General features: G+C 45.9%; 1 protein-coding gene across 2 annotated transcripts; it reads right to left on the bottom strand.

The window, feature by feature from the left end:
- Window positions 1-510: 510 nt before the first annotated feature.
- On the bottom strand, window positions 511-6,419 carry VGLL2 (vestigial like family member 2). Of its 2 annotated transcripts, none has more exons than XM_084775171.1 (3): window positions 6,111-6,419; window positions 3,458-3,767; window positions 511-1,539 (listed from the first exon to the last, which is right to left on the bottom strand). In XM_084775171.1, exons 1-3 carry the CDS (start codon window positions 6,189-6,191, stop codon window positions 959-961), a joined length of 972 nt encoding a protein of 323 aa, XP_084631297.1. In that variant the 5' UTR covers window positions 6,192-6,419; the 3' UTR covers window positions 511-958. The 2 variants fall into 2 exon arrangements, with proteins under 2 accessions (XP_084631297.1, XP_084631298.1); XM_084775172.1 differs by having other exon boundaries at window positions 511-1,536.
- Window positions 6,420-12,582: the final 6,163 nt, after the last annotated feature.

Raw genomic sequence — 12,582 nt, 5'->3', positions numbered from 1 at the left:
TGGAGTGGCAGGGGGAGAGGGGACAGGATATTTAAGCGGGGGTGGGGAGGGGAGAAAGACACACATTAGGGCAACGGGCTTGCCAAGAATTGGGCTTATTATTATTTTTTTTTTAATGGAACGCTTCACGAATTTGAGTGTCATCCTTGCGCAGGGGCCATGCTAATCTTCTCTGTATCGTTCCAATTTTAGTATATGTGCTGCCGAAGCGAGCACATTTAATTGGGCTTATTTTAAACATTTATCATTTGCGCTAAAATAAAAAACAGGGCAAAGCCCGCAGACCACTCCAATTCTCAGCTGAATGAGTGCACGCGTCTGAAGTTCAACTCTAGGCTACCCATCTAGGGTCTTAGCATCACTATCAAAACCAGTCTAATTTTCACACGTGTAAAAGACCTACTCAACTTGTCAGTTAAACCGCTGTAAGAAACCCCAGAGTCACGGGTACAGCAGCAATGAAGTATACTGGCGCGGCGCATAGGGGAATCACAGTAAGAAGAAATGATCGAGCATCTTAATAGTATATTTTATTTAACCCAATATAACCAAGAGGCAATTGCTGGACATAGAACATGCAAACTCAGTATAAAATGTTAACGAGGTGAGGTTTTACATTATTTTCTTTTGCAGTTTTAGGAATCCAGTGTGTATTATGTCTGACAGCACGTCTCCGTTCATCCTAGCCACACTAGCAAAGGCTCAGTAGTCGCGTGTGGTTGTGTGGTTTATAGTGGCTACAGTTCTGACCAGCGCAGACTAGAGTCTTTCCACCGAACTTTATTCAAAGAACAAAAACAGTCCTCTGTACCACCAGCCAGGCCAATGGCAGCGTGCTACTTTCTAGAGACATCTACCCGTAGAAACAAATGATGGCATGCAATCTCTCAGCCACGTGGTTCTGGCGGAGGGTGGTGGTCTCCCAAGGGTAGTGGGGTTGGGGGCGGGGGCCTGGGGCTCAGCCCAGAGTCGGGTACAGTGCGGGAGGAGCTGCGGGGAGACTGCACTCCCTCCTCCGCTTACCTGAGTCCACGCCGAGGCCCAGGCTCTGGGCCACGTCCCCCGCGGGGCTCACAAAGGGTCCCCCGGCGGTGGCCCACGCGCTGCCCGCTGCCTCTCCCTTGGCCGTGAGCTCACAAGGCGGGCTGCCGGGAGCGGGAGCCGAGGCAGGGGCCAGGCGTCCTGGACGGCCAGATGCTGCGGGCATGAGCAGGGGCCCATAGCGTGGGTCAAAGTGGGGGGCGTAAACCTCGTGCACGGCTGGCCGTGGGTAGGCAGAGGCTTGAGCTCCCAGGGCGCCGCCCAGCGCGTAGGGATGGTGCGGGTGCGCGTGGTGCGGGTGTGCGTGGTGCCAGTCGGCCGCGCCCTGGTGCAGGTGGCCATGTAGAGCGGCGGGAGAGTAGGGGTCGGCGGCGAAGGGCAGCTCGGAGTGCGCGGCGGCCAGAGGACTGCCCAGCGGCGTGGGCACCGGCGCCTGGTACGCGCTGTTCCAGAAGGAGGCGGGGAAGCTGCGCTGGCTCATCGGGTAGGTGCCTTCTGCTGGCAGGTGCAGGAGGAAAGCAAGAGCGGAGTGTGTCACAGCAGTCTGGCCAGCCCTACCCGACGGGGGGGTGGGTGGGGGGGGGATTGGGGATCAAAAGGTAGAAGGCTGCGGGGTCGGAGTGGGGGCGTTGGAACTTCGCCTCTGGGTCACCGCCTGCAGCGGGTAACAATGAAGTCAGGGAACTGAGAAGTGAGGCTTTCTCGAAAGCTCCAGAAAACATCTGAATCACCCAGCTTTGTAGATAAACCAGCAGCAGAATTTCTGCTGGTGGAGGAAGGAGATTTAAGGAGAAGAGAGCTTTCCCTCTCCCCTTTGGACTAGGGTAGACTTCCTTTTCCAGGCGGCAGCACTGCCTCCCACTAAAGACCTTTATCCCTCTGCCTGGAGGCTGTCTATCTCACTACCCTCTCTCCTGTTTCAACTCTCCTTGGTCTAGAAAATGCTCCCCTTCCAGGTAGATGTCTGTCGGACTGGGAGACCGCAGATAAACGGCTAAACCTAGTTATTAGTGGTGTTCTTTGTAGAAGTCGTCTTTAAAATATTCCCCCTCCCGCAGAAATTCAAAGAGGTAAGTGAAGTAGGTGTATTTAAGGAGCAGAGCAGCCCTGTCATTTGCATAGACAAAAAACATCCACCAAGCTTTAATTATCAAACCTTCTGAGCAAAGCAAGGATGCCGGAGTAGTAGTAGTAGTAGTGGTGGTGGTGGTGATAATAATAATGACGACGATGGTGATGATGATGACGATGACGACACTCATCAGTATCAACGTCAACTCCATAGAATATGGTAGCATGATAAAAGAGCGGGGCTTAGTTCAAATTTGCTGCCTTGGGTAGAGTAAGGGGAGAAAGGCATTTAATTCAAAACTCTTTTATGGCACACCTCTTCTGGGGAAGGCATAAGTACCGCGTGTGAGAAAATCATCTAAACCGGCTTGGGAAGTGTATTCTGAGTGGTGAACAAATGTCCCGATTTAAAGGAGGAAAAAAGGCAACGGGAAGGGAGTTTTGTACCTAAAACGAATGCTTTGAAATCTTGTTTAAGGACAAGGTTTGTGCAAAGTGGCAGATATTATTATGGGCATAATAAGGAGGAGTAACGGCTGTCCATCCCGCACAAAGGACAAATGAAAACTCGTTTTCAATTTTACAACACAGTCCTCATTTCTTAGCTTAGTTACACACCAAAAATTAAACTGGCTGAGAGAGCTCCGGATGATTTCCTCAGCCATCTTGTGCTGGTAATAGAGGGAGATTGTTATTTGCAGAATAAAGCAGATGCCTATTGGGAATGTAGGAAAAGGCTGAACTCTTTCGTGAAACTGTTAAAGGTTTTTTTTTTCTTTCTTTGTTATGTCACTGGACAATTTTTGCTTTAAGATTTCTCAAGCATTTGAACCTGGCAAAAAACTGGCTAGTTTTAGGAGGTATTCTCAAGTCAATTTTGCTTGCAGGGAGGTTGATGGGTAAATTTTCAGAAGAGGCTTTGTAGGTGGTTGGTGTAGGTTCTGCTCAGTTAGGTGTAGGGAATCTCAGGTGTCCACAAAAGCATCTGCAAGACATTTCGGTTTTTGACCCCTCTGGCTTTTTCTCTGGGGATGGCTAGGAAGGCAAGTGTTATTCTATTTTTAGAGACCAGTAAATACTGACCTTCTAGAGGTTAAGAGACTTGCCCAAGGTCATAGTGCTAGGAATTGGTAGAGCCAACATATACATCTAAGGCTTCCAGTTCCAAGGCTAGTGTTCCGGCTTCACTGCCTCCAGGATCAATAAGAAGAGCTCACACCCTGGTCCTTTCCCTTCACTCTTAAGTTTACTGTTCTTTTGCCTGCACTTCTTTGCGGGCCCTGGAGATAGACTGCAGGAAGGCAGACAACGCTCCAGCCAACCTTCTAAGTGGGGTCCTACTCACCTCTCCAGGGTCCGGAGCTCCTGTGGGCTTTGCTGCTGGTACAACTTGGGGTGTAGCTGCTGGGTTGGCTAAGGGCCCTACTGAAGTGTTCATCCACCACAGAGCTGATGTCCCCCTGGAAGTAGGTGAAGAGGACACATCTGGAGTTGATGTACTCAGCTTCAGGCGGGCGCTCTTTCTCCGGGCTGCCCTCCTCTTCTTTGACACTGGCTGGGGTTTGGTTGGAAAATGAGGAGCTCCCACTGGTGCTGCTGCTGGGGCTGGCGTTGCACTCTTGGGCTTCCTGCATTTTTGAGTAGTAGGCTAGTTTCTGTTCAGAGGGAGATAAAAAGAGTTAAAAAAATCAATTTCAGATGATGTATCCCTAAGGTATCTATTAAGTAACTGGCATCTCTGTCTAAGCTTTGTTCCTGCACATAAAACCAGAAAATGATGTCAAAAGAGTTGCCTGTCAGCCTACAATGCAAAGATAAATAAAATAAAATAAAAACAAGAAAAAAACCCCACCCTCTTTGATACCCCTTTTCCCCAGAATTGCCACTGAGCTGCAGGAAAACCTCTCTTAAAGTGTTTGGGGTGAATATCTCAAAAGCCAATAAATTGATTAACCAATCAACCATCAAACAAAGAGAACAAAACAAAACAAATAAAGAAGAAGAAGAAGAAGAAGAAGAAGAAGAAGAAGAAGAAGAAGAAGAAGAAGAAGAAAAACAAACCAGAGCTGTGCTCAGGGCTTCAGGAGTTTTAAAGGGATGAAGGGCACCCATGTCAAGTTGGTGACTTTTCTCTCAGAGTGGAAGCACAACATGGAAAATTAAGCATTCTCACCATGAAACAGAACAACAAAAACAACAACGAGAAAACAGAACCCATACTACAAAATTAGGAATGCAGTACAGAAAATGCAAAAGAATCCCAAAATCATGATTGGGGAAATATGGCTTTTTAAAATAAATGCAAGTAGATATTGGCACACACACACACACACACACACACACACACACACACACACACACAAAGTTGGTGTCAGTTGTTTTCATTCGTTTGATTTGTTTTGATGCAAGATTTTATACAGTTCATGCTGGCCTGAATCTTGCCTTGGACCTGAGACTGGCCTTGAACTAAGATCTTCCTGTCTCAGCCTTCAGATTGCTGGGGCCAGCGGCATCTTCTCTGTACTTGTAGTTTTAAAACACAGATCATTTAAGTAAGGAATAGTCAGCAAAGGACCAGCACTCTGCCGGCATCGCCAAAAAAAAAAAAAATGTTTAGGACAGACATTATAAAAAGGAGCATGGGAGAAGTGCAAATCACTGTATCTGTGAAACTTTAAAATGTGGTGCATGCTGCTACTGAGAACATTGTCTTAGAAATGAACCGTAGACCTGGTCTACAGCTAAATCATTCTGGAGGCAGAGATGGCCTTGCAGGGGAGGGCAGACTCACACAGACTGAGGAACTTTTATGTAGTAGACAGATCTGAGGTTTAGGTGGAGAAGGGAGCAGCTGGAAAATCTTACTAACTCCTCTTTGCAGTAGATGGTCCCGTAGTGGGAAAGGGCCGCTGGTCTCAGAAGCTGAGGACAATAGGTAACAGTTTTTTAACATCACCACAGCCTGAATGCCACCTTCCCACTTCATTTACGATGCGAAGCCATGCTGAATTCTAAAATCTAACAGGGAGACACAGATTCCAGGTTGGAAAGTTTGAGGGCGCAGAAACTTAAAATGTACTCATTTCATCATCTTAATATATTGTTGGGATTTGCAAATAAAATTGTTTAAAGTATTGATTCAAACATTACAGTACATTTCGATGTTCCTCAAAAGGGTAGACCAGGCGCTTACTTTCTAGTTTGGTCCCAGGTGTGTGCCTGCTCTCTTTCCCTGGAATATTGTCCTAGGATTGTGATACCTTCGCTGGGGACACGGAAGGAAGCGCTGCCTGGGAGCACACCGCCCAGGGAAAAGAGAAATAGGCAAAATCTAACGATACTCGGAACAGTTTGCAGGAGCGGGGTTAAGTGATCTTCAAGGAGACTTTGGGCTGTAGGATTCTGCCACTTGGGCCCCAGAAAGGCGAACTCCCAGGGTAGGTCAATCACACCCTAATAATGCTCTCTAGAATTTTGCAAAACACAGATCACAGGCCGATGCCGTCTGCGCGATTCTCCTGATAATGAATCCACCAATTCTAGAGCTAGTTGGCCCGACGGCCTGAGAATTAACGTGGAGAAGATTATTCCGAGATGATCGCGAGCCTTTTCGTCTTAGAAGGACACTGGTTGGTTTTGATTTCCTTTTTGTTTTTATTTCTACCGTCAAGACCAAAGTTCCTTGCGGGAACTTTGCAGGAAACCCTTTGCACCCGCACCAGACTCTAAGAAGAAAATGCAACAGAAAACATCCTCCTCTAGGGAAGGTCTAGATGCACCTCATAACTACTTAGGCGCTGTCTCAAGACAGCAGTTGGACCTGCTAAAGAGAGTGAGCTAATAGTGGTCACAGAGCGCGCGGTCCTGGCACCCGGGCGACTTTGGGTGCCCGTCTGTCGCTCTGGGCTCTCGGAGGCTCAGTCGACCTTTGGGGTAGCCAGTACTTTCGTTGCCCGGGGTATTTCACCAGTTCCCGCCCCACCCGGACAGACTCGTACCTGGTGGTAGGGAGTGTAGGCGGCTGCGAAATAAGGCTGCGGGGGACCGTAGACCTGGTACATAACATCCAGACAGCTCATGGCTCCCCGCCGCGGAGGCTGCTGAGTAGTTTCTCATCAACGCTGTTTCGGAAGAGCTCAAGGATGCTGCGGCGGTGACAGTGGGGACCGAGCCCCGGAGTCATGGGTCGAGGAGCAAAGCTGGGCTGGGGATGCGGCCAGCTCTCTCCCCTCCCACTCCGCGGTTCCAGCCGGGCCGCGCTCCCGGGCAGAAGCGCCGGGGCTCCCGCTAGTGCGCATTTAAACCCCGCAGCCCGCGGCGCGCTGACGCTATGAGGGGGCGGGGACCAAAGGACAGCAACGCGGTGGAAGAGTTTCCCCGGACTCCCTCGCGGGAAACTTGTGCCCTAAGTGCCAGGGACTGTGGATCCTGAATGTGCCGAGGGCCAGGCTTCCCTCTTGGAATAGCGGTTTCCCGGAGATTTCCTTCTTTCATCGTTTCCACGAGTGACAAAGACGGCAGAGACACAAAGCTAGAAAGACTAAGAACAGTGACCACCTCAGAAAAATTCTTGTTGCAGAACCTCTACCCCAGGTTCTCGGTGGTGGTAGTGGTGGCGGGGAAGGGCAGAGCTATCCTTTGGCATCTCGGGGTTAAAAGAAAGGAGGCTTGGGGGCTCTGCTGGGAAGTGGCTGGCACTGGCTTAGGCCTGCAACGTCTTTGTACCAACCCCACTGCGCTTCCACTAACTCTTGTCCTCAACATTCCCTCTCCAATTTAATTGGGCTTCCTTGGGTCCTTCCTTTCTGTCCATCGAATGAAGAAATTCTATCCATCAATGAACAAATTCGATGCACATGGACCATGGACCGCGCGGAGCTACTTTCCATGAGCTCCTACTCAGCCCCTTACACCTGGCTCCCCAAGCTCTGAGTGTCCATCTGCTCGGTTAAAAGTTCTTCAGCGTTTAGAGCAAGGAGTCAGAGTGCTTGGGCTGTCTCTTTGGTTAGTTATAAAAGCCGTGGTGATGGCTTGGGTTTCATTTAAGAAAGCATGTCCTCTGGTTCTGAAACATGTTCCTTACCGGTTCCTTTTCTTGTCCAGTGATGACGGCTGGGGTGGACTTTTCTTGCGGGGTGAGGGTCCTGGTGTCTGCACCAAGGCCCACCAGAAACCCATGGGGTAAGGGGACATAACAACGCGATCTTCTAGTCCAGGGTTGCCTCCGTGGCAAGGTCAAGTGGCAGAACATCCATCCATCTATCTATCTATCTATCTATCTATCTATCTATCTATCTATCTATCTATCTATCTATCTATCTATGTCGTGAATGGCCAGTCTTGGAGGCTGGGGATGCAGGCTATGAGCCTTGAGAACCCAGAACATCCTTGCATAGATGAAAGGGAACGGAAACTTTGTTATCAGTCAGTTTAAATCCAATAATCTCAACTCACACCGATTCTCACTCGGGCTGTGAGCAGTTCATTTTTGAAGGTACCTCTTTCTAAAAGGTGAGCATGTGTGTGTGTGTGGGGGGGGGGCTGCGGGCGGTGGTGGAGCATGCCTTTAATCCGAGTTCCAGGACAGTGAGGACTACACAGAGAAACCCTGTCTGGGCAAAACAAAAACAAAGTAAGCATTTTGAAATCAAATTGCTTTTGTTTTGTTTTGTTTTTGTTTTTGTTTTTGTTTTTGTTTTGTGTGTATTGTGAAAGGGCTCCAGTTCGCCTTATAAATGGGAAGCCAACCTGGGGGATTCCTCAGCTAACTACTACTATGTAATGTATTACAAATTAAAGTGTAAAAACTGCACTAGATGGCATTCAAACTATAACCCCAACACTTCAAAGACCAAGGAAAGAGATCACCAGGATTCAGGCCAGTCTAGTTCAAACAGGAAGTGGCAAATACCATAAAACCAAAGTAATATAAACAAATACAAATAACCTCCCTGTACAGTTTTTAGGGGGCTAGTTCAAGAGGAGGCTTAACCAAGGAGCAGGGGGTGGGGTGGAACTTTGCACTGCAGTAGTGCTCAGGAGAAAGAACTCACTGCTACTCTTGGTCTGGTGTGTGTGTGTGTGTGTGTGTGTGTGTGTGTGTGTGTGTGTGTGTGTGTGTGTCTGTGTTGCATTTCCTTCTGTGTATACCACATGTATCCAGTCCTTACAGAGATTAGAAGAGGGCGTAAGTCCCCCAGAACTGTGTGGGTGTTGGGAACTTAACTGGAGTCCTCAGGAAGAAGAGCAAGTTATCTTTAACATGCAGCATCTCTCCAGATGCCCACAATGTTCCTTTAATACCCTAGTTCATCCATCGAGGCATGGTGCGTGATGCAGAGGAGTGGCAGCGGGTTCAAGGACAGCCTGGGCTGCGGAATGGGACCCTACATCAGAAGAGAAACTAACTAAAGAAAGAGCCTCCACTTCTAGTCGGCAACTTTAGGATGATAAATCTAAAACTGTAACAATAAGTTACCACCCTCTGAGTGCCCACAGAGGTCAGAAGAGGGAGTGCCCTGGAACTAGAGTTCTCCACGGCCAGGAGCCACTATGCAGTGCTTTGAGTCAAACCCAGATCCTCTACAAGAGCGGGAAGGCCTCTAGACTGCCAAGACAACTCATCAGCCCCAAGATGCATCCTCAAAAAGGACCTAAGACTAAGACTAGATGGGCAAACCATGCCAGGCCAGGCCCTCAGTGGCCTGTGGTTTGTTGGGATCATAAGAGCTGGCATAATTTGCTGCCTTATTCTGCCAACCAGAAGGCTGAACACAATGGTAATCTCAGAGATTTCCCTCCCTAAAGCCGTCTTGCCACTTTAACTGAAGAGAGATGCAAGTTTGGACTTAGGGGAACAGCTGACAAGATTTGGTGGATTCAAGCTGTTAATGATGTTAAGTGAAAACATTTCTGCAAAGCTGGGTTTTCAGGAGTGCCGTGCCATGTAAAAATCGCAGCTCACTGGTGGAACATCTAGCTGGTGATTTGATTTTAGAGAAATAAAATGAGGGGGAAAAAAAGAGAAATTCATATATGTTGAAGCCTTACTAAAATACTTTAGAGGGAAAACAAGGAAAAAAAATTCAGTTGTTTTCATACAAGTTTAGAATACATCCTAATAGTGTTTTCTTTTAAAAAAAATGATGCATGGCTAAGCCAGAAGAATGACTGTGATTACTAGATAAATAAGTGCACACACACACACACACACACACACACACACACACACACACACACACTCACACATTCTCTCTCTCTCTCTCTCTCTCTCTCTCTCTCTCTCTCTTTCACTCTCTCTCTCTCTCTCTCTCTCTCTCTCTCTCTCTCTCTCTCTCTCTCTCACACACACACACACATTAATTTTAGGAGTGTTAAATTTTACCTGCCTCATATTTTTAAGGCTATTTTTATATAGTTTATAAATCAACTTTATCTTTGGTGGGACAGCCACAACTTTCTGAATTCCATGTTCCCTTGAGTTAGTGTACTAACTGAGAACAGTTAAAAATATAATTATTTTCATAAATAAATTGTAAAACTGAATCTCCATGGAGCATTTAATATAAGGGATGATTATGTAAATTTAATAATATGACCCATGCCTTCAAAAATGACAAATTGCAGTTAAGTAGTTTGGACTGTCATATTTTTAAAATGAAAAAACTGGAAGAAATTTACATTCTGTAGTGTGTGCTTGGGTACAAAGAGTTAATGAAGTCAGGGAGTGTGCGCCAATCATTTCCCTATTGGAAGTTGTTTTTGTACTTGCTTTTGCATGCAAGCTTACTCTAATCGCCCTTGGTTTCCGATGCTATTAATTTCTCTCCTCATCTGAGGAAGGACACAGAGTCTAGAGACCATAGAGGATCTCCCATGCTATGAAAGTCATCTCTTACTATACAGGGATACAGCACTATTTGCCGATTCTGAAGGATTCAGACTGGTGAATCCTGACAATATTGCTCTTGATCCACTCCCAAACTTCTGTTTATAAACTTCACTTCACAGGATGCTGAAGGCATCAAAAGGAAGCCTCAGTACCAAGAGACAGAAAGTGAGGGCATCCTGGAATAGCATGTCCTGTCACATGGCCCAAGAGGTCTCCAAACAGCATCCTAGGAGCTCCTTGGAACTCTCTCTTGGCATGCATGGAAGGATTGTCAAGCAACACATGCCACACTTGTACTGTCTGCTTTTAGTTATTTGACTGGTTTTTAAATAAATTTAATGGTAGCATAAATAAGTCTCGTCTCTGTCTTAACTATATGATGCAGCATGAATTTTTGCCTCAGGACCCTTGTAGTACCATCTCAGCTAAGCAAAACGGATTATACTTTACATTTTTGTTTTGAACTTCACAATGTCTCTGCTCTGTGTCCTATCTTAAAATGAAAGTCCAGTTGTTGACTGTGAAATCCAGACTTCACTAAGTGACATTATATTTTCATCTTCCTTCAAGAGTAGTATGAATCAACAAAGTACAGAGAGGATAATCCAACCATAATTTTATCTGAATTTTAACCAAGTTAGATGTAAACTTTAGAGAGCAGCATATCATTTTTGAAGCCTTACTATAAGTCTTTCCACATCACGATCAAAATGGACACTAGTTATGAACAATGATCCTAGCTAAGTGTCTTTCCAGTTCTAATTCTGTCATGGAATTTATGGTTTTGGTGGCGGAGAAATAAAATGTATTTGATAGAAAAAAAATGTAAAATTCAATGTAAACTTTCACAGCTTTCATTTTGACAGTAATTATAAGTTTATGAAGTTGAATAGACTTCAGTTCTATTTATTTTGGTGTACGATGTTTTTGTTCATTTGTAAGTTTCTTTAAATAATGAAGTTTATAAAAAAAAACACAAACAAACCCCACAAAATTGCCAGCTGTCCAGAAACTCAGCTAACCATGACTGTATAAAACAGCAAACTAAAAGTGCAGGTTTCACAGTAGGCTTTCACCCAGGAAACTTCTTTCCTTCTGAGATAATGACTGTGTATCTTCTAGGCATAGCTAATTCTTTTTCCAAACATGTGCACTCCGAATATGGCCATGACCTTAGTAATGCCTATGAGTGCTTAGAAGTATTTAAAGACAGTGAGCCTGCAGTGCTTCAGGAGGACCACATGTTCTTAGCCCGTTGCCTTCGCTTTCCCTGTGAGGACTGAGTGGCGAAACGAATCTGAAACCCTACTCTACATTCATGTGCCTGGCGTTGCCCTTGGGTGAGATCCATTGCAAGGCAGTGCCCTTTGTTATTTTTGGTAATGGAGGTAGGTAAAGCAGGCCTGAAGTAATGTAATATGATAACTCCGTTCCTAAACAACTACCGTTAGACAAATAGGTTGTGCATGCACACTTAAGTGAACAGATACAGGAATCGGGAGACTCGTGAGACGTGGGCCAAGAGGATACAATACTTCAGTTGAATTGGAGGAAGAAACGTGCACAGATCTACTGTGGATCATAGTGGCTACAGCTAACAATGATGAACTGTACACATAAAAAAAGTTCCAAGAGAAACTAGGATGTGACGGAGCACTTGTCTAGTATGCAAAAGGTCCTCAGTTTGAACCTCAGCTTCCTCAAAATTTGCAAAGAAAATGGATTTTTAAAAGTTTTTACCACAAATCCCAAGTGTACAAATTTTTAAACTAGATGCATGTAAGTCATTCTAATGGATATATTGAATATCATTTTTCAAAACAGCATGCTTGACTTTGTGCCAAAACATAAACATTTATCTGTCAATTAAAAGTAATAAATGAAATGCAAAATTGAGGCACCAAAAAACCCCAAGTTAAAAAGAAGTAAAGATCGATTCGTCTTGGTGGCAGACATTAAGACTAGAGAACGTTGACCTCAGCAAAAAGAAAATCCCAATAGTAGGTGACAGAAAGATGACATGTTGAAGTGCTTGTTGTCAACTAGTTATGTAGGCAAGTAGCCAGACACTGGACAGAGCCCCCAGGGCATGGAAGGGAGGGGCAGGAGGAGAGCCTGCTGCTGGTTGCCACCTAAAAGACAAGAAGTGTCAGATCTGATCCCTGGGTGTCCATAGTTCTAAAGGTCACATATTTTTGGAACCCAGCCCACTAGTCTCATTTCATGGGACACTGCCCTGCCTCCTCTGAGAAAGCAGGACAGACTTGACCTGATGAAATGATCTTAGCTACTCTTGGAAGCTGAGAGTAGTGTGGCATGAGCCATAGTCTGAAGATCGAGACCCAGACCCCAGCTTTGGTGTGGACTGGGACGCCTTCAGCTCTCTGATTAGTGTGGTGTACAGTGAGGAAATTGCACTAACTGCTCTCTAGAGACATTTATGGTACCGGTCTCTGAAACTGGAGTAAGTTCTCATTTGATTGACAGTAATGTGTGGTGTTTATGAACATGTCCATCAGGAGCAGCCTTTCTACCCCCAAGATCCTTCTCGAAGAATACAACATTATGAACTTGACTTA

This window comes from Acomys minous (assembly GCF_964271855.1).
Source record: "Acomys minous genome assembly, chromosome: 3".
In the NCBI taxonomy this organism is placed as follows: Eukaryota; Metazoa; Chordata; class Mammalia; order Rodentia; family Muridae; genus Acomys; species Acomys minous.
This window is presented reverse-complemented; position numbering and strand designations above follow the sequence as displayed.